This window comes from Podarcis gaigeae, assembly GCF_964106915.1.
Source record: "Podarcis gaigeae genome assembly, chromosome: 13".
NCBI lineage: Eukaryota > Metazoa > Chordata > Lepidosauria > Squamata > Lacertidae > Podarcis > Podarcis gaigeae.
This window is the reverse complement of record NC_139689.1, coordinates 6349700-6377651: the sequence shown is the minus strand read 5'-3', so window position 1 is coordinate 6377651 and position 27952 is coordinate 6349700. Positions and strand designations below refer to the sequence as shown.

Here is a 27952-nt window from a genome sequence, read left to right as displayed (position 1 = left end):
CAATAGATATTTATTTTAAAATAAATAAATAAATTTGGTCTTCCTCCTGTTCCCCTTTTCCCTCACAACAGCCTTGCAAGGTAGGCCAAGCTGTGAGAGAATTAGGGGCCCAGGAGGGCTGCCTGGGGCTTTAATTGCCTTTATTTGGTGAGTGATTTTTGTATATACAGAGACATATATGGAAACTACTAGGCTCCTATTAACTGATACATTAATTGCGTCTGGAATTTCTGAAGAGAAAAGGGACCTAGAACTTATTTTGGCGGGAAAACCGCCCCTTCTCTATGATTGGACAGTATTCCGGTCACGTGCCTTGATTTCATTAGCCAGGCTTGGGCAATAGGCGAGTTGATAGGCAAAGAAAAGTTCAAGAAACAAGGTAAAGAAGGCGGCCCTTGCGTCGATCTTATTGGCTAGAACTCCGTGAGGAGCCTGCCCATTGGGCGAGCTCAGTTCAGGGCAAGGAATTGAGAACATGGGCGGGGTAAAGAGATGCGCATCTGATCAGGCCAAGTGCAGCGGAGCGATTTGATTGGTTAGAACTCTGCCACGTAATAAGAGGAGGGCTGGTCAAGAGAAGAGAAACAAAGAGATTTGATTGGTTGGAACTGGAGAGAGGCGAAGAACGTGTCTCCAAGCTTGGATAGAAGTGTTCGCAGGCTTGGCCTGCAGTGATTGGTCGAGATAGTTAAAAGAGGGAGATGTTTTCATTGGTCAGAACGTCAGAAAACAGCAGGGATTGGTCGCAGGTGTTTCGTTTATTGACAATGCTGTTGCCTGTGTCTCTCACTTTGGTCCTGGCCAGTGACTGCAGAGGGCGAAGGGAGGGTGCTTAGTTACACTGTCTGTTTTTATTTCTAATTTTTAGCACATTCGCCTTTTAGAATCATTGGCCTTTATTAACAGTAGCAGCCAGTGGTGCTGAGTCCAAGTAACCCCCTGTTTAATTATTGTATTTGCAGCCCAATTAATTTACTAGGTCTTCATTTAGTGTTAGGAATCTTAATTGCTGACAATATCTCCCTTTTTTGCGGGGGGAGGGTTGGTTTAATCATAATCTGCCACTATTTCTTAGTTCTTCCTGCTGTTCTTTAAAATAAAAATTCAAGCTTATCTTAGCCAGACAAAACCAAAAAAACCCCAAGCCTTTCTTCCCACCTGATCCCCCATCCGATATGTATGGTGGTTACGTTTAAAACAATCCATGCCCAATTACTGTAAGTATTAATCACATCTCATCCTGCAATTAGCCTCTCAAATACTTTTATGACTACCTTGTTTATTAAAAGCACACAGGGTTACTAAACCCTCTTTAATTTCTGGGTTCTCTTGTATCACCCTAGTTTTAACTGTTCATAGACTTCTGATTACCGTAATTAGACACGTTCAATGGTAGTCAGTGAATTATTGCTTCAACATTTAATGGTCTGGGAGGTGAATCCCTGCTTGTTATTTGCATATTAATTTTTCCCGTTCCTGTTAATCATCTGTGCTAGTATTCCTAGCTAATATTCTTTATTTGCTTCCCATTAAAAAATATTCTTAACTGATCAGTTGGGAATTTAGCTATCCCCACCCCCGCACCATACATTTTATACATTTGGTATGAACTTACTAATTGAGTGCTAGAAAATTTTGAGATTACACCTCACAACTCACCATTTGAACGAATATTGTCACCAAATGACACATCCTCTAATAGATTAAAATCCTTTTGCCTGCAGATTCTCTTCTTCATCTTTTCTCTTGTCATCAAACTGTCTTTCATTAAACTCACCAGCAAACACAGCTCTCATTCCTGGCAGTTCGCTGCTTACCATCTCATCTCCCTTAATTAATCAGATTTGGGAATCAAACTGGCACGGCCGTTGGCTTTGTGATAAAATTATCCCAAATTAGTTTTAGGAAAGAACAGGCCCCATCATCATCTTTTGCCTCCAGCAGTGAGTCACTGAATTTCTGAGGTCTGAAGGATCGACTGCATTTCTCAATGTTTTGCCGCTCACTTGGGCCGTTAATAAATTGGGAAAGGGGGTCCTTTTACTCTTGAGATACAACCGGGCGATAATTTGCAAAAGAAAAGCTCCCAAGAGATCAGGAGTATCTAGAAGTCTCAGAACCTCCATACTAGAAAAGTGGAAACTCTCTGAAATGTTCTATTACCCAAATGTGTTGCAACGTCATACGGGATGTTTTGCTACGATCTGGTAAGGACTTTGCTCTGGGAGTGTGGCTGGGGGGCAGTGGAAGGTTCTGGGAGCTGCCTGCCTGCCCCCACCCCAACTGATCGTTCCTTCATCTCTTTCCCAGGTTGGCAGCAACAGGGGCAGCCAAACTCTTGAAGCGGGAGTACCTAAAAGTCAACGTCCCAAGAACCTGGTGAGTAGAGGCACAAATGAGGGATGGAAGAAACAACAACAAAAACTTTTATTTGTATTCCGCCCTCCCTGGCCAAGACTGGGCTCAGGGCGGCTAACATCTAATATATAACATTGCTTTAAAATCAAACAATAATTAAATTACCTCCCCAAAACAAGTCAGGATCAAATTAAAATCTAATTAGATGGCTTTCCGAGGGATTAGGGTTGGGAACAGGGAAAATGCGTATATAAATTAGGACCGGTGAAAGGATGGTGGGTTGGCAGCTGGGTGCCTGCCTATGGACAAACGTAAATGGATTTGTTGTGCCTTTGCTATGGCCAAAAGACTGGTGTCGATGCACTGGAAAGATAAACCTGTGGCCAACTTCTGCCAATACAGTGGTACCTTGGTTTTCAAATGCCTTGGTACTCAAACAACTTGGAACCCAAACACTGCAAACCCAGAAGGAAGTGTTCTGGTCTGCAAACTCTGTTTTGAGTGTTACACTTCCGTTTTGAGTGCCACACTTCCATTTTCAGTGTTATGCTGAGTTCTGTCTGTTTTTGCTATTTATTTTGCGTTTTTGTTTTTGCAGCTCTTTTTTGTTCTGTTTTTGTGACTGTGTGGAACCCGGTTCAGCTACTGATTGATTGATTGATTGATTGATTGTGTGACTGCAGCACATGGTTTCTTGCTTTCATCTTATGGACCAGTGGTCTCCTTAGATTGTAAAACTCATGTTAAATTGCTGTTTTAGAGTTCCAAAGTCTAGAGCGGATTACTCCATTTTGCATTACTTTCTATGGGAAAGCGCGCCTTGGTTTTGGAACGCTTTGGTTTTGGAATGGACTTCTGGAACGGGTTAGGTTTGAGAACCAAGGTACCACTGTAGATTGAATATACGGCAACACTCGCATCTTATGAATGGAATGTTTACAGATGTTGTACCAACAATGATATTTGGAGCGTGGTTTTTTTAAAAAATATAGTCAGTTATAAATAGTCATATATGTATTAGGGTGATAATAACACTGTTATACCTACGCATTAGACAAGCATGTACGGAATGGTACTTGCTCTGCATATACAGTGGTACCTCGGTTTACGAACTTAATCCATTCTGGAATTCCGTTCTTAAACTGAAACCATTCTTAAACTGAGGCACACTTTCCCTAATGAGGCCTCCTGTTGCCGGTGCCCTTCCACCGTTTGGCTTCCGTTCTTAGTCTGAGGTAAAGTTCGCAAACTGGGACACTACTTCCGGTTTTGCGGAGTTCATATACCGAATACAGTGGTACCTCGGGTTAAGAACTTAATTCGTTCCGGAGGTCCGTTCTTAACCTGAAACTGTTCTTAATCTGAGGTGCCACTTTAGCTAATGGGGCCTCCCGCTGCCAGGGCACGATTTCTGTTCTCATCCTGAAGCAAAGTTCTTAACCCAAGGTACCATTTCTGGGTTAGCGGAGTCTATAACCTGAAGCGTCTGTAACCTGAGGTACCACTGTAGTTCGTAAATAGGGCTGTTCTTAAACTGAGGTACCACTGAGGTACATTAAGACAATGTACAACAATACAGTGGTACCTTGGGTTACATACGCTTCAGGTTACAGACTCCGCTAACCCAGAAATAGTGCTTCAGGTTAAGAACTTTGCTTCAGGATGAGAACAGAAATCGGGCTCTGGAGGCAGCGGGAGGCCCCATTAGCTAAAGTGGTGCTTCAGGTTAAGAACAGTTTGAGGTTAAGAACGGACCTCCGGAACGAATTAAGTACTTAACCCGAGGTACCACTGTATACTGTGTGAGGCACCCGCCTGGCTGCAGGGAGGAAAGGATGCTGGAGGAGGTGGGCCATTGGCCTGATCCTGCGGGCGTGCGTTGCGTCCAGAGCCGAGTGCAGGCCAGGCGGGTGCTGTGCGGGTGACACCTCTTGTCTCCTTTCTGTTTCAGCGAGGAGATTATGGCCTTTATCCTTGTTCAGGTCCCACCGCCCATTCCTGGGGCTCCCAAGCCCCGCTTCTCGCTCTACCTCTCCGCTCAGCTGCAGTTTGGGGTCGTCCGCGTTTACACCCGTCAGTGCCAGTACCTTGTAGGTATGACCTTTTCCAAACCACCCCCGTTTGTCCCTTTCTGCTGTTTCTTCCGGGGCTTTTCTTTTCCTCTCTTTTATATTTTCAAATGCATTCCGCAGAACCACAGGATTGTTCAGTTTGAAGGGATCATCTGTTCCAACTCCCTGCACCCGTAGCTAAACCAATGACATACATACATAATTCTCTCCATAAAGGTAAAGGGACCCCTGACCATTAGGTCCAGTCGTGGCCGACTCTGGGGTTGCGGCGCTCATCTCGCTTTACTGGCCGAGGGAGCCGGCGTACAGCTTCCGGGTCATGTGGCCAGCATGACTAAGCCGCTTCTGGCGAACCAGAGCAGCGCACAGAAATGCCGTTTACCTTCCCGCTGGATCGGTACCTATTTATCTACTTGCACTTTGACGTGCTTTCGAACTGCTAGGTTGGCAGGAGCAGGGACCGAGCAACGGGAGCTCACCCCGTCACCTTCTGATTGGCAAGTCCTAGGCTCTGTGGTTTAACCCACAGCGCCATCCACGTCCCTATTTCCCTCCATATGCAGTGCATTTTCCTCCCAAGTCTGCCGAAAGGTCAGGGGGACACACCCCAAACCCCTTAGCACCTGACATTACAACAGCCTTTCGATATGAAAGAAATGGCTGCTTGAGCGCACTCGCTTTCCTCATCCCTCACCCTCCTCCTTACCTTCTATGCCGTCGCTTGTTTGGATTGCGGTCCCGAGGGGCAGGGTCTGCCTGTGTGCTACGTATAATATTGGCTTGTAAGTTGCTCTCCGAGCTTTTCTGGCTAAAAAAAAAGTAAACCATAAAGGCTTTGAATGAATGAAATGAATGGCTTGGGGGGGGGACGGCGGAGAGGTCGTTCTACCGACTCTGGCTGACTCCCCTTCTGCCTCCCCACCCTGCCATTTTCAGAGGAAATCCAGCACATCTTGGAACACCTCAACCGGGCCCGGCAGCAGATCCGCATTGACCTGACAGACCTGGAGCAGTGAGTGATTCGCATTCGCCACCTGGGGCGGGTTTGGAGGGCGGCTGTGGAGTTTGCATATCTGCTTGGCCTTGGGACTCCTGAGTGATCCTTCGGCAAGCAGATCTCCTTTTGGATTGTTGCGGGGGGGGGGGGACTACTGAGATACCAGTGTCTGAGGCATATAGGGAAAAGATCAGAGTAGGTTTTTGGGGGGGGCATATGTGATAGGATTTTTATGGTCTTAGATATATGGTAATGTTCATAAGCGTACCAACCAAGCACATACATAGATCAGCACAGGGAGACCGACCTGGAACCATTTTGATTCCTAAACTCAGCCATTGTTTTCTCTGCAAGGTCAAAGTGGGAAACCTCCCCATTTTCTCTTTCCTCACAAATCCTCACATACTTAAGATATGAAGAGGGTGTGAGCCTGTGACCTGGCCCAGGAACTAAGTATTTATCACTACAAAATAATGGCCAGGATCCCCAGGGTATCCAATCAAGTAACATGCCAGACAGGAGAATAACAATATTCAAATTTCTGTTTTAGAACGCCTTTTCTGTGATGTAGGTGTGATGTATCTGAGGGGTGGTCTTAGGTTACACCCCTTCTGTGATGTTCTGGGGGTGGTCTTGATCTACAGGGTGGCAATTTCAAAAGTCTTTTAAAGCCCTTGCATAGCATTTTTGTGGGTCCTCCTCCTTTCCTGCGCATGAGGGGAGCACCCTGTTGCAACAGATCAATAAAGATCAAGCTTACTAGCTGCTTTGCTTCTCAATATTCTCTGGTTGGCCTCTGTTATTTTCTCCTACCAATAGGAAACCTATGTAAGGACTCTATATGGGCTTTTGGATACCCCATAAGGGAATACGGGCAATTTTTGTTTACAACAGCATAGAAGTCCCTTACTTCTTAGTAAGTCTAACCTTTTCTTTCTGCTTCTCCTAACCGCAGGCCAGGGTTGCTGCTCCCCAACCAGCTGGCCATCATGGAAATCCTAGAGGAAGCTCCCGATCCATTTTTTGGGATGATGGAGCCAGTTCTACCCAGCCCTATGTCCATTCCCTATGTAAGACAGCCTCTCGTCCTTTTTCCCCAATCTCCCTGCTCTTGTCCTGCGGTGGGGGGGCTGCTGGTAGGGCATAAGGCAGGGAGCCAGACAGTAGGTGGCGCCAGAGTCCTGGTTCTCTCTCCAGCCTTCTCTTCCCTGCTGAGGTCTTTGTCTCTCAGCTGTAGCTGGTGGCTCCCTGCTCCTAGGCAATGATGGACCAGAGGGAAGTGGGTCAGATTCCGCCTTTCCCCCCTCCGTCTTTCCCAGGTCCGATCCATTCTGGAAACAGCCACCCCTGAAAGAAGCCCCCCGCAACGCCTTCCTCCATCTCCCTGGGGCCAGAGGCCAGGTGGGTCAGAAACTGGGAGCCCGGGAACCGCTGCTAAATTTCATGCTTTCAGAAACCCCGTCTTTCCAGTCGGAGAGTTTGGCTTCTCCGTGGGGCGAAACCAGAGTTTGTGAGTTGTTAAGAAAATAGTCGCTGCCATTATAGAAGATACGTTCAAAAATACAATAATAGTTTTTACTCCGTGCTAGCATTTGAGTGATAAAGGAACTAAAAGGAGGTGGATAACAATTAAGGATTTATTACGTTTTCACAATGTATTAGAAAAATTATATAGAAAGGTTTGTTGTTTTGTGTACATTCAAGTGTAAGATAAAATATATGCAAAGGGATTTGACAGGAAGTCAAAGTTGAAGAAAAGATTTTGGAAGATAAAAGGGGGAAAATATTTGCTTTCATTATTATCATTTTGTGTGGGTGTGTGGGTGTCTGCACATATGTGTGTTGTTCTATGCAATGTTTGGGAGGAAATAAGACGGTAAATAACAAATAACAAACTAAATATCGATGTATGTAATTTTTATTTCTTAATTATATTAAGTGGTAGTATGGTTGTATTGTTTTTTGTAACATAAAATCATTCAATAAAAATTATTCAAAAAAAGAAAGAAAATAGTTGCTGCCCTGGTTACCCCACCTTGTACCTTTGAGATAGGCTGTTTGCTCCTTTCCTCGAAATTGCATCTCTAAATTAGCCATCCTTCCCACATTTCAGGGGGTTGGGCTACATGACCTCTGGGTTGCTTCCAGCTCTCCCAATTCTTTGCAATCCCCATTTTCTCTGTGGCCTCCGATTTCTCCTCTTCAGCCTCGTTCCCCAACCCTAACCCAAGGTGTTAAGTACATGTAGCAGCAGATTATTTTATTTATTGCTTATTAATGTGTGTTTTTTTTAAAAAAAATCTTTTTAAGTGGTGCATTAAAAAGTAAAACTGCAAGTAGCACATCATTTGCTCGCATTCTCCCTCTTCCTTGGCAAACCATGTTAAGGAAGCAAGCAAACGTAGATGTGTACTAGCATTAGATATAAAACGAATCCTGAAAGTTATTTGGACCTCAAAGTAATGAGAGAAAAAGATATTTCGTGCTCTGCTTTACTTTTTTTAAAAAAATAGATTGGAACAAAACTCAGGCATCGTGATAGTTTTTTTGTATTTGTAACATGTGTTTTGTTCTCTCATTTTGCATTTTTATGTTGGGAACCTCTCTGTGATTTTTGGATGAAGGGCAGTGAAATATACTCAGAGTCGAGAGTGGATTTCATGCTCTTTATTCAGCTCATAGTGGTAAGGAGGAATCAAAGTATCCCCAAAGTATCTACTTCATATACATTATTTACACAATGGGCTGCACGTGATTGGCTAATTCTAGAATTCTCCTCTAGGCCAATCAGGTTGTGGATTCACTTCCACCTGGAGCTGGATTGGGTGGTTTCTGCAGACCAATCATTCTGCTGCATTGTTCTAGGACCAATCAGACTGCTGCATTCTGAAACCTATTGTTCTAGGACCAATCAGACTGCTCCATTTTGGATCCTATTCAACTTAGTACACAACAGGCAATGTACAATTTTAGTAACTAATAAGAGTGTTGTGTCCCCGCTACCTCTTTTCAATTGTAAGCTCCTTGAGGTCAGAGAACCATCTCAGTTGCCTGTGCAGCTGTGTCAAGGGCAGCAGGCACAAAACGGTGCCGTGACAGCTCAAAAGAACCGCCTCTGCGTTTTTATTGTTTGACATTCTTAAAAGGCGGTTTTCTACTATTGTCTTGTTCCTGCATTGCACTGCTTTGGCACCTTGCTTTTGGCCGAAAGGCAGGGTGCGAATTAATTAAGGTACTAATCGTCTCCCAATTCTTTTTGCTCCGAAGGAGCGCTGCCCATCACAGTCTCCCCGGACACCATCACTCTCAAAGAGGCAGAACCCATCACTTTGCTGCAGATTGAAGTAGGTTTTTGGCTTTTGGGAGGTCAGGGGTGTTGGGCAGGAAGGTGGGAGTGGATTTTTAAGGGCAGCGTTTTTGGTTCTGAGGAAACTCATCACCACCAGGCCTGGATTCAGATATCCAGCACCAAGGGCCTTCTGGCGGTTCCCTCACTGCGAGAAGCCAAGTTACAGGGAACCAGGCAGAGGGCCTTCTCAGTGGTGGCGCCCTCCCTGTGGAACGCCCTCCCACCAAATGTCAAAGAGAACAACAACTACCAGACTTTTAGAAGACATCTGAAGGCAGCCCTGTTTAGGGAAGCTTTTAATGTATTTTAATGTATTACAGTATTTTAATATTTTTTTTGGAAGCTGCCCAGAGTGGCTGGGGAAGCCTAGCCAGATGGGCGGGGTATAAATAATAAATTATTATTATTATTATTATTATTATTATTATTATTATTATTATTATTATTATTATTACCTGCTTAGCAATAATCTCAGAATGACCTGCCACAAAGTTCCCATTTGTGCCTTCCTTTATTTTTGTTATTTCTGACCGCCCTCTTGAATTCCGACCTGAACCCCATTGTTCACCGTTGGACAAATCTGTCCCAGGGATCTTTCCCAGAGGGGTTCAAATTTCTCTTTGAAACAAGGAGTCTACACCATGATCAAGCATAAGTAGATTTATTCTTGGTATCTGCTTCTAACACATTCTTTACTTAATTGTAACATTAGCCAGGAAAAGAGCCTCTTAGGGAGTCAAGATTGTGAGTCCTAACATTTATTTTGTATCAGCAACTCAGGTTGTAAGACATGCAGATAAACAGTTCTGCAAAGCGGCCCTCCTTGGGGCTCCTTTGAACCTCTTTGTTCACAGAATCGGTCTTAAGGCAGGCATGGTCATCCTCAGCACGCCTTCCCTAAGAATAAAACTCATTTTCATTCATTTATTCCACATTCACCAGATCCTGCGGGATTTGATTTTTTTTTTTTCTGCAGGGCCTGTAAGACAGAGTTGTTCCGCCTGGCCTTGGGCTTGGAATCAACTTTCCTTTCCCCCCTGTGATAGAACTCCTATTTGGGGACTTCCCTGGCTTTTTTCTGGCCCATGTAGGACCAGTCTGGATAGTTAGCCTTGGTGAAGACTTGACGTTTTCATCCCCAAAAAAGTTTTTGATCTGAGTTTCATTTGAAATGAGGCTGTATTTTAAAATTTTAATGTTGTATTTTAAGTTGTGTTTCAGTCAATTTGTTTTTAGATCTGGTGTTAGCCGCCCTGAGCCCAGTCTTGGCTGGGGGGTGGGGCGGGCGGGGTATAAATAAAATTTATTATTATTTATTTATTATTATTATTATTATTATTATTATTATTATTATTATTATTATTATTTATTATTATTATTCCGCTTTGAATTCAGTACCGAGCAGATAGTGCCAAGTTTGTGAGTTTGATCCCTGTGCAGTACAGCTGATTTTGCAAGGGGTTTGACTAGATTAAACCTCCGTGCCCTTTCCAACTCTATGATTCTGAGATTCTAAATACATAAAAACCCATCATTCAAAACTTATTTCCTGAGCACAAGAATACTCTACCTGCCGTTAACAATGGCAATCTCATCAGGTGCTGAGGTGCCCTTTTAAAACTTGTTTTTTGCCTGGCCGGGATGTGTAACTTTGAGGAGGCCTCTCGCTTGTCCGGGTGAAGGGTAGTAGCCCAAAGGGTGTGTCCCTAGAAACTAGCCGAAATGATATTCACCGCTCCACCCACTTTCGCCCCAGGCCCCGCCCGCTGCCACCATGTGGCCTCCGAAAGGTTGTTCAGGAGGGAATGTGGCCCTCGACCAGAGCAGTGTTCCCTCACCCCTGGGTTAGAGGGTGGCAGATACACAGCAGAGGCCGTGAGTCTGTTTCCACGAGACCTGTGTCCCCACCTTCCTTTTCCCACCCCCTGCAGGGCGAGCGAGATCTGCCTGAAATCACAGTCCAGGAAATCGACATGCTGATGGATCAAGGGGAGTTTCTGGTGTCCGGGGAAGAGAAACCTCGCCGGGTTTCCTCCAGAAAAAGGCGAGCAGAAGAAGGTGAGCAGACGAGGGAGAGGCCAGACTGATCTGAACTGCGTGTCTATCCTCTTCCAAGGACACAATGCATTATAATCCGCAAACTGGGAAGGCCAGAGACCTGTCCGTCCTTACGGATCGTCTCCTCCTCCTCTTCTAGTCACCCCTTTCGCTCCCTGGGATCCGTGGGTTAGGGTGGCAAAGCCCACAATTTGCAGGCAGGAGGGTTCGGTCCCTGAGTTTTATTGTGGCTGGTGCCCATTGGGTGGCATGCAGGGAGGCCAACAGTAGGGGGAGCCAGAGAGCCAACTGGTTCTCGGTTTTTGTCCCCATCTCCTCCCTGCTGAGTTCTGCAAGGGACGACTAAGTGACATGGACTGGTTGAACGAGGAGAAATGATAGGGGGTCGGGGAGGAAGAAGGCTCAGAGCCCTGGGAATGGTGGTGGGGCGACGATGAGTGGTCAGAGGGAGAAGGAAGTGAAGAGGCAACAGGACTTTGTGAGTCTGTGATAGAGAGGAGTCCGGAATCAGAGGCAGAAGCTGAAGAAGGAGAATGAGATGAGGGAGGCCAAGAGACAGAGGCAGGCTGCTGAAGAAACAAGGGTGTCTCCTCTTTCTGCTCCCCTCCCCACTGGTCTCCCCCTGCTCCCAAGTTCACCCCATCAGTTATGGAACATTTCCCTCCTGCTGCAGCAGACTCACAGACATCCCAAGCGTTTCCCGGAAGCCTCTGTTATAAGAAAAAAATGTTCCTATATCCCTTATGGGGTATCCAACAGAGGCCTTAAGTAGGTTCCCTATGGGTAGAACAAATAACAGAGGCCAACCGGGGTTTTACATTTATGAACGTTGTACATTTATGAACGTGTTATACACACACACACACACACACACATAACCTTATATATATCATTATATATATCTATATAAGACCTAGACAGCATCTTAGATAGCAGAGACATCACCTTGCCAACAAAGGTCCGTATAGTCAAAGCTATGGTTTTCCCAGTAGTGATGTATGGAAGTGAGAGCTGGACCATCAAGAAGGCTGATCGCCGAAGAATGGATGCTTTTGAATTCTGGTGCTGGAGGAGACTCTTGAGAGTCCCATGGACTGCAAGAAGATCAAACCTCTCCATTCTGAAGGAAATCAGCCCTGAGTGCTCACTGGAAGGACAGATCCTGAAGCTGAGGCTCCAATACTTTGGCCACCTCATGAGAAGAGAAGAAGACTCCCTGGAAAAGACTCTGATGTTGGGAAAGATGGAGGGCACAAGGAGAAGGGGACGACCGAGGACGAGATGGTGGGACAGTGTTCTCAAAGCTACCAGCATGAGTTTGACCAAACTGCGGGAGGCAGTGGAAGACAGGAGTGCCTGGCGTGCTCTGGTCCAGGGGGTCACAAAGAGTCGGACACGGCTAAACGACTAAACAACAACAACATATAAAACCTTAGAATTCCTGTAACACCTCCATAACCAAAGTTACGGGAAATAAATAGAAGAAGGCACTCATTGATTTTCCAGCTATGTGTTTGTCATGGCCAGATGCCAGAGGACGCCCCCGGCTGTTACAGCCAGCCAATTTCCCCCTTTTGCTTCCCCTCTCCCTCTTTGGACCCAACAGGCCTCTCATCTCTACTTTTGCCTCTATCTCCTTTCCCAGAGTCTGCCGAGGGAGTCAGAGAACAAGAACTGTTGGTCTCCGCTGGGCTGTCGCCTCCCACAAGGTAAAGTGAAATATACTCGGAGTCGAGAGTGGATTTTATGCTCTTTCTTCAGCTCATAGTGGTGAGGAGGAATGGAAGTTCCCCCAGAATGTCTGCTTTATATACATTATTTACACAACGGGCCCCATGTGATTGGCTAATTCCAGGATTCACCTGTAGGCCAATCAGGTTGCTGATTCACTTCCACCTGGAGCTGGATTGGGTGGCTCCAGTGGACCAATCAGACTGCTGCATTCTGAATCCTATTGTTCTAGGACCAATCAGACTGCTGCATTCTGAATCCTATTGTTCTAGGACCAATCAGACTGCTGCATTCTGAATCCTATTGTTCTAGGACCAATCAGACTGCTGCATTCTGGACCCTATTGTTCTAGGACCAATCAGACTGCTGCATTCTGGACCCTATTGTTCTAGGACCAATCAGACTGCTGCATTCTGAATCCTATTGTTCTAGGACCAATCAGACTGCTGCATTCTGAATCCTATTGTTCTAGGACCAATCAGACTGCTGCATTCTGAATCCTATTGTTCTAGGACCAATCAGACTGCTGCATTCTGAATCCTATTGTTCTAGGACCAATCAGACTGCTGCATTCTGAATCCTATTGTTCTAGGACCAATCAGACTGCTGCATTTTGGATCCTATTCTACTTACTACATAACATAAAGAGAGGGGTCTTGGGCTTCTGGATCTCAGATTCTGAGCTGCGTGTTTGTGTCGGGGCGAAGAAGATGGACTGGGGCAGGCAGGTGGGGCACAGGTCAGTTGGAGGCAGAGGTGCGCGACCCTTATTTTTTTGCTAGAGCATCAAACTGCGGTTTGGTAAGACGGGGTGGAACAACTCCCCTAGTGGGAGAAGATGCAACATTGTGGGGCTTTGGGTTTAGGAAAAAAGGGCAGGGGGATTATAGTTGTCTTCATGTGGTTATACAAACTTTACTATAATTATTTAGATCCAAACTCTGCGTTCACGTTGGGCAAAATGGCAGAGTTGGAGAAGGGTGTTTAGCTTGTTACTTTTCTCTTTTCAATAGGTAACTCAAAGCAAAATAAATAAAATAAAAATTCAAGTGTGAAACTCTACAAAAGTAAACATTAAATAAAATTGGTTTGGAAGAAGGATCACTGTATCCTGTTAAGGTCAAACAGGTTTGGCAGGCACATAGTCTTTTAAAAAAACCTGCTGGAGCTGTTTGAGCAGAGGCAAAATTTGGAACGCAAGAAGGGTGTGTGCGTATGCCAGGGATAACGTACCAACCTCCCAGCATCCTTGACCATTGGCCATGCCATCTGTGGATAACAGGAGTTAGTATTCCACCCTATTAGCAATATCCCCAGACTAGGAAGAGTTGTTGTCCTGCTTTCCTAAGCTCCATGCCCTGTGTCTCATTGAAATCTAGTTTGCAGTCTCCTTGGGGCAGTGACCTTCTCCCCCCACCCCACAAACGCTTCTCCCTCTGTAATGTATCATAGACACCACACATGACTATCGGCGACAATAAACACATCAGGGTCCTTCCTGTGGTGGCCCCTTGGCTTCTAACAAAGACCATTTCCCACAAGTCTTTGCAGTTTGTGGTGCCCAATCCGGTGTGTGAATTGTGCCATGAGGAGTTAAAAAAAAAAACAATTTCTGCCACCGTCAACAAAAAGGAACCTGGCCATATTTATTGTTCCACAGGGTTGGGGAGGAGCCGCCTGCTGTGAGGGAAGCAGGAGAATCTCTGTTGACGGACAAGATCCAGCTCCCAGGAGAACCCCCTCTGCTGCCTTTGGGTTAGTGGGGCGCTGGGCACGGGAGGGAGCAGCGGGTGAAGGCTGGCCAAGAGCACAAGGACCCTGCTGGGCTAGACACAAAGGGGCGCTTACACGACACACAAGGCAAAAGGATCAGGGAGGGAAGAGGAAGAAATCAAACTCCAGGACCAGTTCTTAGACCTTTGTTCTTAATAATGACCGGCTGGGGGCTGGAGGGGCCTGGTGTCTCTGCAAAGGGGATGTGAGCGGCCCTGCCTCCCCTATCTCTCCCGCCAAGGCCACTTGAGGGAATGGGGTGGGGGGGGGGTCAATTGAGGGAGACGAGGCCAGAGAAATCTGCTGGTTATCTGGCCCCCTCTTCCCTCCTCTCCCTGCCCTTTTCTCTAACCGCCAACCCTTGCTGGTTCTGCTGCAGAGGCGACCCCCCTCCAAGAGCGACCCAGATTGCTGCCTTCTCCCCAACTGACCCCTCTCCGCCCCCAGCTGAAGCAACGCTCCCCTCCGAGCCCCAAGGTAAGAGGAAGGGAGGCGGGGAAGGAGGGGGCAGCCTTCCAACTGAGAGCTGGGAGGGGGCCGGTACCCTCTGGCTCAGTGCAGAACGCCTCAGGTTCAAGCCCAGCATCTGAAACCCTGTCATCATCATCATCATCATCATCATAATAATAATAATAATAATAATAATAATAATTTATTTATACCCCGCCCATCTGGCTGAGTTTCCCCAGCCACTCTGGGCAGCTCCCAATCAAGTGTTAAAAACAATATTTAAATATTAAAAACTTCCCTAAACAGGGCTGCCTTCAGATGTCTTTTAAAGATAGGATAGCTACTTATTTCCTTCACATCTGAAGGGAGGGCGTTCCACAGGGCAGGCGCCACCACAGAGAAGGCCCTCTGCCTGGTTCCCTGTAAACTCACTTCTTGCAATGAGGGAACCACCAGAAGGCCCTCGGCGCTGGACCTCAGTGTCCGGGCTGAATGATGGGGGTGGAGATGCTCCTTCAGGTATACAGGACTGAGGCCATTTAGGGCTTTAAAGGTCAGCACCAACACTTTGAATTGTTCTCGGAAACGTCTTGGGAGCCAATGCAGATCTCTCAGGACCGGTGTTATGTGGTCCCGGCGGCCACTCCCAGTTACCAGTCTAGCTGCCGCATTCTGGATTAATTGTCAGTACAGACTCTAATGATCTAGGTGGGCCAAGAAATCTGACTCACTATAAGCCAGCTTCCCCCACCTTCCCAATAGGTTTGTAATTTAGAGAAAGGCTGCGGCTCAACGGCAAAGCGTCTCTCTCACGTGCAGGGAGGGAGGTTCTGGGTTCAAATCTCAGCCTTTCCAAGTTGGCCGGGGGAAAGGCTTCCTTCTCTCCCGGAGAGATGCTGCCAGCCAGTGTCTGCAATGCTGAGCCAAGTGGTCTGAGTCGGTCCAAGCGGCAGCCGCTCGAGAGCCTGAGGAGTTTAGGAAAGAGCCGCGGCAGAACATCCAGAAATTTCTCTTGTGCTTCCCCAGCTCCAGCTGCCCGCGTATGAGCCGTCCTTCCTGCAGCCCGGCAGGCGGCGGAGGCAACTGCGCTTCCTGGATCCTGTGACCCAGATTTCCCGGGATGATTTCCAGAAGCAGATCTTGGATCCGCAGGGACAGTGCCAGCCCCTGGTAGGTGCTGGAATCGGTGAGCGTTGGGGTGCCCACCAAGCTCCGATTTTTTACGTTTATATTAATTTTTTAACATCTTAATTCCAACATTCATACAACATAACTTCTCTTTTTAAAAAAATAATTTTTTTATTAGATTTTCCACAAAGATAACTCAATGATAACACAAACCACAAAGCAAAATGATACGCAAAAACAGAAAAAGGGGAACAATAAACAGATAAACAATAACAACAAACTTAATTCTTCACAAATCCAACCTTTTAAACATCTCGGTTGACTTCCTCAAATCCCTCCCTCCTGAGTTTCCTTATAATTAAAAGTAACAGCTTTCCAATATCATTATTGAACCAAAACAATTTCCAGTTATAGTCCATCTTGGTCACTTTTCTGAACATTCTAAATCCCATTTATTTAATTATAACTTAGTTTAATCCTAGGCCTGTTTGTTTCTTTCAAGTAATTTCTAATTTTTTATATTACAATATTGATTCAAATAGTCCTTGAATTTCCTCCAGTCCTCTTGAAACTCCTCTTCTTTCGGGTCGCGGATTCTTCCAGTCAGATCAGCTAGCTCCGAAAAGTTCACCATCTTCACCTGCCAATCTTCCACTGTTGGTAGTTCTTGTGTTTTCCAATTTTTAACAAGTAATATTCGGGCGGCCGTTGTGGCATACAGTGGTGCCTCACAAGACGAAAAGAATCCGTTCCGCGAGTCTCTTCGTCTTGCGGTTTTTTTGTCTTGCGAAGCAAGCCCATTAGCAGCTTAGCGGCTTAGCGCTATTAGCGGCTTAGCGGGCTTAGCGGATCAGCTGATAAGCGTCTTAGCGTCTTAGGGGATCAGCTGTTAAGCGGCTTAGCGGCTTGGGAAAAAGGGGGGGAGGAAAAAAAACCCGCAGGAACTCGCAAGACATTTTCGTCTTGCAAAGCAAGCCCATAGGAAATTCGTTTTGCGAAGCACCTCCAAAACGGAAAACCCTTTCGTCTAGCGGGTTTTCCGTCTTGCGAGGCATTCGTCTTGCGGGGCACCACTGTACAAAAATAACTTAACATCTTTCTCATACAACATAACTTCTCATCTTATACAATATTTTTGGACTTCCGTCAACGCCTCTGATGATTTTCCGTTCTTTATCACTTATGCATTTCTTAATTTCATATTACCGTTAATTATCCTTAACTAATAATTTTCCTCATTGTCTTTTTTGCAATATTTCAAATACTTCACCATACAAAACTTCTTGGAAACCTACACCAAGCTCTGATTCCCACTCCCTCAGTGATTTCCTTCATGTATATGTGCGAAAGCGGTTTGAGCATGTTTTCTGCTCCAGATTCACAGATCAAGCAGCAGGCAAGGGTTGAAATCCGGTGCTGCATATAAAATACATTAGTCCGGGGATGAAGAAGGAGAAGATGATGATGATGATGATGATGATGATGATTAATAATAATAATAATAATAATATCCCACCCTCCCCAGCCAAGGCCGGGCTCAGGGCGGCTAACAAGCAATAATAAAAATAAGTTGAATGAATACAACTTAAAAACAAAATTAAAATACAACATTAAAATATTGAAACATTAAAATAATAAAATGTAGCCTCATCACAGGAGGAGAAAGGAAAAAGAAAGAGGGGGAGGGAATCAAATTGGCTCCAAGCCAAAGGCCAGGAGGAACAACTCTGTCTTACAGGCCCTGCGGAAAGAAATCAGATCCTGCAGGGCCCTGGTCTCATGGGACAGATCGTTCCACCAGGCCGGAGCCAGTGTTGAAAAGGCCCTGGCTCTGGTTGAAGCTAATCTGACTTCCTTAGGGCCCAGGACCTCTAGGGTGTTGCTATATATGGACCTTAAGGTCCTCCGTGGGGCATACCAGGAGAGGCGGTCCTGTAGGTACGAGGGTCCTAGGCCGTGAAGGGCTTTAAAGGTCAAAAGCAGCACCTTAAATCTGACGCTGTACTCCACCGGGAGCCAGTGCAACTGGTAAAGCACTGGGTGAATATGCTCCCATGGCAGAGACCCCGTGAGGAGCCTTGCTGCAGCATTCTGCATCTGCTGGAGTTTCTGGGACAGCTTCAAGGGCAGCCCCGCATAGAGCGATATAGCTCAGTCGGCAGAGACTCTTAATATCAGGGCAAAATATTTCTGCATTGCAGGACACTGGGAAAGATGACCCCAGAGGTCCCTTCCAGCTCTACAGCTCTGTGATTCTAGGCTGCCTTTTAAAAAAAATAAATCATTTTTATAGCCCTCAAGACTACAGATACAGGCTTGCGAGTGTTAAGTCCCCGGGAAAAGTGTGGGCCTGAGAGGGGGAGGCTTGCAGTGGGCAGGAGGCCAGGTTGCAGTGCCCCACATAGCCCTTTGCCCCTCACCACAATAAGCAGAGGGAAAGCAAGTTATGCAAAGCGAGGCTATCTATGCAAACTGGAGGCTTGGTGCAATAATAATAATAATAATAATAATAATAATAATAATAATAGACAAGTCAGTTTAAATTGGGCTGTTCAAAATTTCAGCTTTGTGACTGGACTGCAGTACGCCTGGCAGTTCCAACCCCGATAAGTTGGAATCTTTGTGGGCATTCCATGACATCACAGCAACCTTTTTTTCCCTTTCCATTTTTTATTAGTTTTAACATAACCATTTCAAACATTAAAATACAAGGTTCTTTTGAACCTTTGGACCTCCTTCCCTCCCTCCATGGGTTTAAGATGAAATTTGCTGCACCCTTTACCATTATCCATTTGTCATATAACCGTAATGATGATCAATAATTCCGCATCACAGCAGTCCTGGCCAATCAGTGCTGGGCAGGGGTGGGGCTTTGCTGCTGCCAGGATACAAAGCAGCACTTGACTTTGGCAGGTCACTCCTAATTGACGCCTGCCATGCCATTTCCTGCTTTCCTCTTCTCAGGAGACAGTGCTACTGCCTCCAAAGAGGCTGAAGACTGCGGAGGAGCTCTTGGGAGCGCCAACCTACGGTGAGGACCCCTCTCTGCCCCATAGCTGTCAACTGACCCTCATTTGGCGGGAAAGTCCTTTATCCCAGCGCCATGTCCTGCTGCTGTCCCTTATTGATGATGTCCCTTAAATTTCCCGGGTTTCAAAGGAAGCAGCTCCTCTCCCTCCCTCCCTGCAGGCCAGGGAGGAGGGAGGCTCCAACTGTGTTGCTCAGCTGCGCTGCTCACCCAATAAGGAGTCTGAGAACGACTGGGGGGTGGAGCTTGCATGCCTTGTGTCGATCAAATCGGTCGTGTTGCCTGGGGACTCGCCTTTGCTCAGCGCTTCCCAGCGGAGAGGTGACGGTGGTTTCCCTTGCTGCATCCCCTTTGCCGGGTTGCTGCGCTTTGGGAACCACGGCTTGAGGCTTCGTTTGGCTGCTGGTTGACTAAAATCCCTTATTTTGGCTGCTGATCCCTTATTTTCGAGGCTGCTGGTCCCTTATTTTCAAATTTGTAAGTTGACAGCTATGCTCTGCCCCCATATCCCCCTCCCCAGAGGGTCAGACCCAGATGCATTGATGCTTCCTCACCCCCTGCCTCGAAGGAAAAAGCAGATTTTAACCCCGGAAGGTGAAAAACAGCGTGAAGAGGCTGGATAATTTTTTTTATCCCTTGCCCTTTTTCAATAACAGATACCAGGACATGCCCCCTATACAGTGGTACCTTGGTTCTCAAACTTAACCCGTTCCGGAAGTCCATTCCAAAACCAAAGCGCTCCAAAACCAAGGCTTGCCTTCCCATAGAAAGTACAGTGGTACCTCGCGTTACATACGCTTCAGGTTACATATGCTTCAGGTTACAGACTCCACTAACCCAGAAATAGTACCTTGGGTTAAGAACTCTGCTTCAGGATGAGAACAGAAATCATGCTCCGGCAGCACGGCAGCAGCAGGAGGCCCCATTAGCTAAAGTGGTGCTTCAGGTTAAGAACACTTTCAGGTTAAGTACGTACCTCTAGAACGAATTAAGTACTTAACCCGAGGTACCACTGTAATGCAAAATGGATCGATCCGTTCCGGACTTTTAAAAACAACCCCTCAAACAGCAATTTAAACATGAATTTTATTATCTAACCAGACCATTGGCCCATAAAATGAACACAATAAACAATGTACAGTGGTGCCTCGCAAGACGAAAAGAATCCGTTCTGCGATTCTCTTCATCTAGCGGTTTTTTTCGTCTTGCGAAGCAAGCCCATTGACGGCTTAGCGGATTAGCGCTATTAGCGGCTTAGCGGGTTTTAGCGGATAAGCAGATAAGCAGCTTAGCGGCTTAGAAAAAGGGGGGGAGGGAAAAAAAGTCGGAAAAACTCGCAAGACATTTTCGTCTTGCGAAGCAAGCCCATAGGAAATTCATTTTGCGAAGCACCTCCAAAACGGAAAACCCTTTCGTCTGGCAGGTTTTTCGTCTTGCGAGGCATTCGTCTTGCGGGGCACAACTGTACTGCAGTCACACAATCAATCAATCAATCAATCAATCAGTAGCTGAACTGGGTTCCACACAGTCACAAAAATGAAAATGAAAAGAGACGCAGAAACAAAAACGCAAAACAAATAGCAAAAACAGACAGACTCCAACGTAACACTCAAAACGGAGCACGTTCGGCTTCTGAGAAAAGTTCGCAAACCGGAACACTTACTTCCGGGTTTGCAGTGTTTGGGTTCCAGGTTGTTTGAGTACCAAGGCGTTTTTGAGAACCAAGGGACCACTGTAGTTCTTGTCATCCCTGACCCATTGGCCAGGCTGTGTGGGGCTGATGTGCAATGGCTTCTGGGAGGCCCCGCCCCCCCACACCCGGCCTAGGCAGGAGGTGTGAGGCTTTGCCTGCTGTGTGCAGAAACTGGGAAAGGCTTTTCCACGGCCACTGACCTGTTTATCTCTGCATAAGAACACAAGACAGGCCCCTGCTTTTAGGCAGGATAGAGCCCCCTGCTGCACACTTCCCTTTCCACCCGCCTCCAGAATTTTAACTGTTCCCTTCGCCCCCTCGTTTCCTGGTCCTAGGATGGCTGCACCCCACCCTCCAGGGCCTCTGGGCCCGCTGCGCCAACCGCCAGCGCGTGGACTACACCAGGAAGCGAGCAGTAGAGGAAAGACGGAGGAGGAGGGAGGAAGAAGAAGTGCAGAAGGCCGAGGTTCCCAGTGAGCTGGAGGTAAGGAGCTGGAGCTGCAGGAAACCCACGAGGCATTTGATGGCAGTTTCAAAGCATTAAGACTCCCGACAAGAGATGAATGGCAGATCAAGTTGATGGATTATGCCGAAATGGCAAAAATGGCCGGAAGAATCAGGAACCAGGATGACCAACATTTTAATAAGGAATGGGGACAATTTATAATTTATCTTAGAAACCAATATAGACAGTTAAAACCAGGGGTCACTAAATTTTTCCAGTAGGGGGCTGGCTCACTGTTTCTCAGACCTTGCAGGGGGCTGGACTATATTTTTTGGGGGGGGGATGAACGAATTCCTATGCCCCACAAATAACCCAGAGATGCATTTTAAATAAAAGGACACATTCTACTCATGTAAAAACACGCTGATTCCTGGACCGTCTGCGGGCCGGATTGAGAAGGCGATTGGGCCTCATCCGGCCCCCAGGCCTTAGTTTGCCTACCCAGGGTTAAAATCGTTAGTAGGATTGGAGTAACACATCGTTTAATGGTGAATTTTGGATATAACCGAGATGTAAAAGATTTGGATTATTAAAAAAAGACGCAGGAGGAAATGACTCACAACAGGACCCACAAAGGGGAGGAGAGATGTCCAGGAGATTCGTTGGAATCTTGTTTTTACGATGTATGTTGGTTATGAGGTTGTAAAACTTAAATTTGAAAAACCAAATAAATAAATAAAATTTTAAAAAAAGACTCGGCGGTTCCCAAACTTTTGTGATCTGCCGCCCCCTTGATTCCATAAGCTCATCCCCAGTTGCGCCCTATAAAAAGCTATATTCAGAATAGCGTTATAAGAATTCTAAGGTGTTGTAAAAAAAAGGAATGTTCTTAAGTGCACAAGATAGACACACATGCATAATAAGAACATGGACCACATGTTTTAAATAGTAAAGGTACCCCTGACCATTAGGTCCAGTCGTGGCCAACTCTGGGGTTGCGGAGCTCATCTCACTTTATTGGCCGAGGGAGCCGGCGTACAGTTTCAGGGTCCTGTGGCCAGCATGACTAAGCTGCTTCAGGCGAACCAGAGCAGCGCACGGAAACGCCGTTTACCTTCCCGCCGGAGCAGTACCTATTTATCGACTTGCACTTTGACGTGCTTTCGAACTGCTAGGTTGGCAGGAGCAGGGACTGAGCAACGGGAGCTCACCCTGTCGCGGGGATTTGAACCGCCAACCTTCTGATCGGCAAGTCCTAGACTCTGGTTTAACCCACAGCGCCACCCGCGTCCCTCTGTTTTAAATAGTGCAGGAGAGCAAATGTTAATGACTCCAAATATTTGTCTGCAGAAGCAAATACCGTATTTTTTGCTCTATAAGACTCACTTTTCCCCTCCTAAAAAGTAAAGGGAAATTGTGCGTCTTATGGAGCGAATGCAGGCTGCGCAGCTATCCCAGAAGCCAGAACAGCAAGAGGGATTGCTGCTTTCACTGCACAGCGATCCCTCTTGCTGTTCTGGCTTTTGAGATTCAGAATACTTTTTTCTTGTTTTCCTCCTCCAAAAACTAGGTGCGTCTTGTGGTCTGGTGCGTCTTATAGAGCGAAAAATACGGTATATTGGGGAGACCTCTGCCTCCCAGGGGCTCAGCCCCAATTTCCCCTCTTTTGCAGGAGCTTCGAGCAGCTGAGGAGCCAAGCATCCCTCCTGTCGGCTCGTCAGGTGAGCAGGCGAGCAAAAACAGGAGCTTCCGCTCTCCTCCAGCTCTGAGGGCGGAGGCAAAACGGCGAGAAAAATAACCATGGGATTGAAGAGTTGGAAGGGGCACGAGGGTCATCTAGCCCAACCCCCTGCGACGCAGGGCTCTGACGGTGTCGGACAGGACAGCCAGGTGCCCCGGTGCAGGGTGCGAATTCCCCTCTCCCCAGTCATCAGACGGATCACTTGAACAGAGGCGGAGTGGGTCAGCCGCCAGATCCCGTCAGCTTTTCTAAGCTTCTGGGCAGAGGGGTCTGAATAAACCTGCTTTCAGCAGGCGCCAAAAAGGCTGCAACAGGGATGTCAATAGGCAGGGAGTTCCAAAGGTGCCGCCACACTAAAAGGCTGGCTCCTTGCAAAGGCGAAACAGGTATTACATGGCTGCCGGTTATCTCTTTCCGTTCCCCCTTGCAGAGATTTCCCTCGAGACGACCGAAGAAGAATCTCGGCCGAGTTTTGTGGTAGCAGAGGAGAGGTGAGAGGCCTGGTTGTCCTTCTTCCCCCCCAAAAAAGTTTTTGATTGAGTTTCCACTGGAATGAGGCTGTATTTTAATGTTTTAATGTTGTATTTTTTTTCTGTATTTTGATGTTTTAATGTTGTATTTTTTTTTACAATAATATTTAGTATTTTCCATACATAAACATAACAAAAAAAGAAAAAGTTGACAATAATAAAGGAAAAAGAATGAAACAGAAAAAAGAGAAAAAGAATATAAAACATACAATACAATAAATCATCACTTAACTAACAATTAATTAATTAAGATTCATCTTCATAAGCATATTATTTGGCTTCCTCATCCCTCTTCCATCTGAATTTCTTAGTAATTATATATAGCAGTTTCCAATATCATTACTTCATAAACCATTTAATGTTGTATTTTAATTTTGTTTTTAAACTGTATTTCAATCAATTGTTTTATATTTGGTGTTAGCTTCCCCTTAGGCCGGTCTTGGCTGGAGAGGGCGGGGTATAAATAAAAATTATTTATTTTATTTTATTTTATTTTATTTTATTTTATTTTATTTTATTTTATTTATTTTTATTTTTATTTATTTATATATATATATTTATTATTATTATTATTATTATTATTATTATTCGCTTTCCTTCCCTGGGCAAGTCTCTGCCTCCGTGGGGAAGGGGCGACCCTCTTCTCTTCCACTCCCCCCTTTCCTCTCCCCACAGGGTCCTCCTGGAGCCAGAGGAAGCAGCGCTGCCCATCGTTCCTGAACTCCCGGAAATAAGTTTTGAGCTCCCTTTGGATAAGAACATGATCACAGTGGACTATGTTCAAAGGTGAGGCCTCAGAAGCTGTTTCCTTCCTCTTTCCCAAGCAATAAAAGGTAAAGGGACCCCTGACCATTAAGTCCAGTCCTGGACGACTCTGGGGTTGCGGCGCTCATCTCGCTTTATTGGCCGAGGGAGCCGGCGTTTGTCCGCAGCTTCCGGGTCATGTGGCCAGCATGACTAAGCCGCTTCTGGCGAACCAGAGCAGCGCACGGAAACACCGTTTACCTTCCCGCCAGAGCAGTACCTATTTATCTTCTTGCACTCTGACGTGCTTTCGAACTGCTAGGTTGGCAGGAGCAGGGACCGAGCAGCAGGAGCTCACCCCGTCACAGGGATTTGAACCGTTGATAGGGTGCTGTAATTTTCTCTTTGACACTAGAGGATTAGGGTTGACAGGTGAAAATGCAGGGAGATGCCTGTGTGTGATATGTCTGTGAGTGAATGGTTTGGCCCCCATCGTTCTGCCCAGACGCTGAGGTCTAGCGCCGAGGGCCTTCTGGTGGTTCCCTCATTGCGAGAAGCGAGGCTACAGGGAACCAGGCAGAGGGCCTTCTCCGTAGTGGCGCCTGCCCTGTGGAACTCCCTCCCATCAGATGTCAAAGCGATAAATAACTACCTGACATTCAGAAGACATCTTAAGGCAGCCCTGTTCAGGGAAGTTTTTAATCTGTGATATTTTAGTGTATTTTTGGTTTCTATGGAAGCCGCCCAGAGTGGCTGGGGAAACCCAGCCAGATGGGCGGGGTACAAATAATAAATTATTATTATTATTATTATTATTATTATTATTATTATTATTATTATTATTTGGCAATGTACAACTCCCATTTCCCTGGTAACAGAAGGGACACCCGATAGTCATACTTCCTGTTTCCTATTCTTGCAGGTTGATCGCTGCCAAACTAGAACAGGCCGGAGTCACAGAATTTGACCAGCTCTTGCCCCGGGCGGCTTCACGGGGTGTTGCCAGCCGGTTTTTCTTCACATGTTTGGGTAGGTAATGGGAATTCAATGTGTGTGTACAAGACTTGTGGCTGTCCTTTTTAATCACAACTTTTTCTGGAGCAGGGAGGGCCAAGCAAAACACCAAAATGGGAGTTTGGGGGGTGGGGGTGGAAGGCCAGTTTCTCAGATGAAGAGTTTCTGGATATTTTGCTGTGTATCTCGGGTTTCCTTGACCCATAACATTTAAAGCCAGAATCATGCCACTTTAAAGAATCACAGCTTATCCCAGAGAATCCTGTGAACTGCAGTTTGTTAAGGGCGCAGAGATTTACTGTATTTTTCGCTCTATAAGACGCAGCAGACCACAAGACGCACCTAGTTTTTGGAGGTGGAAAACAAGAAAAAAAAAATTCTGAATCCCAGAAGCCAGAACAGCAAGAGGGATCACTGCGCAGTGAAAGCAGCGATCCCTCTTGCTGTTCTGGCTTCTGGGATAGCTGCGCAGCCTGCATTCGCTCCATAAGACGCACACACATTTCCCTTTACTTTTTAGGAGGGAAAAAGTGGGTCTTATAGAGCAAAAAAGACGGTATTAAAAGACTCCTATTCCCCTCAGAGAGCTGCAGTTCCCAAAGTTCCCTGGGGGGAAAAAAGGATTGACTGTTAAAACCACTAGAGGAGGCAAACAGGTCGCCTAACAACTCTCAGCCAATGGTGGGCTTGCAAGTTTCTGCAAGAGGGTCAAGAGCAGAGCCGCTTCCTTTGGCAGAAGCGCTTTCCCTTCCTCCAACCCCCAACCTTATATATTTTCAAGCTGGTGTGACGGTCCTGTCCTTGCAGGCATTTGGGTCTTAACTGGGGTGGGGGGTAGAGTCATGTCATATCGAGCCTTTGTTGGGTGTTCCATCTTTTAGCTGAGCGAGGTAGGATTCGCCCCCTTCTTATTGTATTACTTCTAAGTAAATACAGTGGTACCTCTGGTTGCGAATGGGATCCGTTCCAGAGACCCGTTCGCAACCTGAAAAGAACACAACCCGCATCTGCGCGGGTCGCAATTTGCCGCTTCTGCGCATGACATCATTTTGTGCATCTGCACATGCGCGAGTGGCGAAACCCAGAAGTAACCCCTTCCGGTACTTCCGGGTCGCCGTGGGACACAACCTGAAAATGCACAACCTGAAGCAAATGTCACATGAGGTATGACTGTAATGTTCTTTTTGTATCTTCAATTGCCTTGGGATATCTCACACTTAAGCAACGAACGGAGGCGTAAATAAATTTATTCAGTAATAAATACGAACGAACCGCTGGAGGCAGCGATGCTTCTGCATATGTTTCTGGAAAACGCAGGAGGGGAAGGGAGCATGCTCTTGTGTCCAGATCCTGCTTGTGGGTTTCATCCAGGCCTGTTTGGCCACCGTTACGCTGAACTCAATGGGCCATTGGGCCTGATCCAGCAAGGCTCCTTTTACGTTCGTATGCAATAAAGAATAATGAGTTACTGGCTCAACACCTGCTTCTTTTCTTTTCCTCCGCTCCTCCCCAGTGCTGGCTGCAGCCCAGTTCATACACCTGGAACAAGCAGAACCGTACGGACGGATTGTCATTACACCTGGAGCCCGTTTCCACCAAGGCTAGCGAGACCCTGTTGTTCTAGCTACGGATCGTGCCCTGTGGAGGGTGCTGCTGGTGTCCCAACGTGGGGGGCACACCTCTAGGAGTTGGAGAACTGCTTCCTTTGTCAAACAGTTGTACAGTTTTTTTAACGCCCCAGTTGCCAAAACCCTCGTTTTCCAATTGAATAAAGCCATTGTGTTTTGGTTTTTTTAACAGCATTTAACGTGAAAATCATTCTCGATTTAAGTCAGCGGTAAGAGCGCAAGTGTCACATGCTGGTCTTGGGTTCAATCCTGGCATCTCCAGGTAAGGGGCGGGGGAGAGACCCCACTCTGCCTGAAAATCCCAGAGAGCTGAACAAACTGGATGGATGGGTTGCTCAGTGGGTAGAGCACGAGGCTCCTAAATCTCAGGGTTGTGGAAAATCAACTACCAGACTTTTAGAAGACATCTGAAGGCAGCCCTGTTTAGGGAAGCTTTTAATGTTTCATAGACTATTGTATTTTAATATTCTGTTGGAAGCCGCCCAGAGTGGCTGGGGAAACCCAGCCAGATGGGCGGGGTATAAATATTATTATTATTAGGCAGAAATTTCCTGCATTGCAGGGCACAGGACCAGAAGACCCTCAGGGTCCCTCCCAACTCTGCAATTCTATGATCCCAGTCGTCTGAAGTTTGCTAAGTCCAGGACATTGCAATAACTTAAGTTGGCAAACGCCCCCCCCCAAAACCAATGGGCGTTGAACTGAGCTCCCGATTCAAGACCAAAAGAGGGAGTCTGTCTAGCTCCAGTGCATAGCTGTCAACTGTTCCCCCTTTTTAAGGGAAATCCCCTTATTCCGAATAGGATTCCTCGCAAGAAAAGGGGAAAGTTGACAGCTATGCTCCAGTGGTACATTCTGGGCAGCGCCCCTCGCCTGCGACAGGATCGTTCCCAGCACCTTTCAGCTGGAGGTGTTGAGGATCAAACCTGGGAACTTTCTGAATATTACGGGGGCTGCTTTCTCTCTGCACCTACACTGCTTTCTAAAAGTGAGCTAGCCCTCTTGTTTCTGAACGCCAGTTACTAGAAGCCGTAGGAGTTGAGAGGGCTGCTGTTGCTGCTGCTTAAAATGGTATACCGCCCATACCCGTAGGTCTCAGGGCGGTTACATCATTAAAATCGCAATATGGAAACACAAAACGCATAATAAAAACAAGAACGGTCCAATTAACCCCTCTTGCGCTTGGGTCCTGAGTGCGGGTTTCTCCCTGGGG

The 27952-nt window shown here is 46.5% G+C and overlaps 1 protein-coding gene across 1 annotated transcript; it reads left to right on the top strand.

Moving 5' to 3' along the window:
- Positions 1–407: 407 nt before the first annotated feature.
- Positions 408–26908, top strand: REC8 (REC8 meiotic recombination protein). The gene is made up of 19 exons (XM_083706777.1): positions 408–2207; positions 2311–2379; positions 4310–4452; positions 5367–5442; positions 6383–6497; positions 6747–6828; positions 8695–8771; positions 10708–10834; positions 12480–12543; positions 14226–14320; positions 14718–14815; positions 15815–15958; positions 18881–18947; positions 20973–21121; positions 22755–22803; positions 23254–23314; positions 24029–24139; positions 25020–25126; positions 26625–26908. The coding sequence occupies exons 1-19, from the start codon at positions 2152–2154 to the stop codon at positions 26714–26716; spliced, it is 1782 nt and encodes a 593-aa protein (XP_083562903.1). The 5' UTR covers positions 408–2151; the 3' UTR covers positions 26717–26908.
- Positions 26909–27952: the final 1044 nt, after the last annotated feature.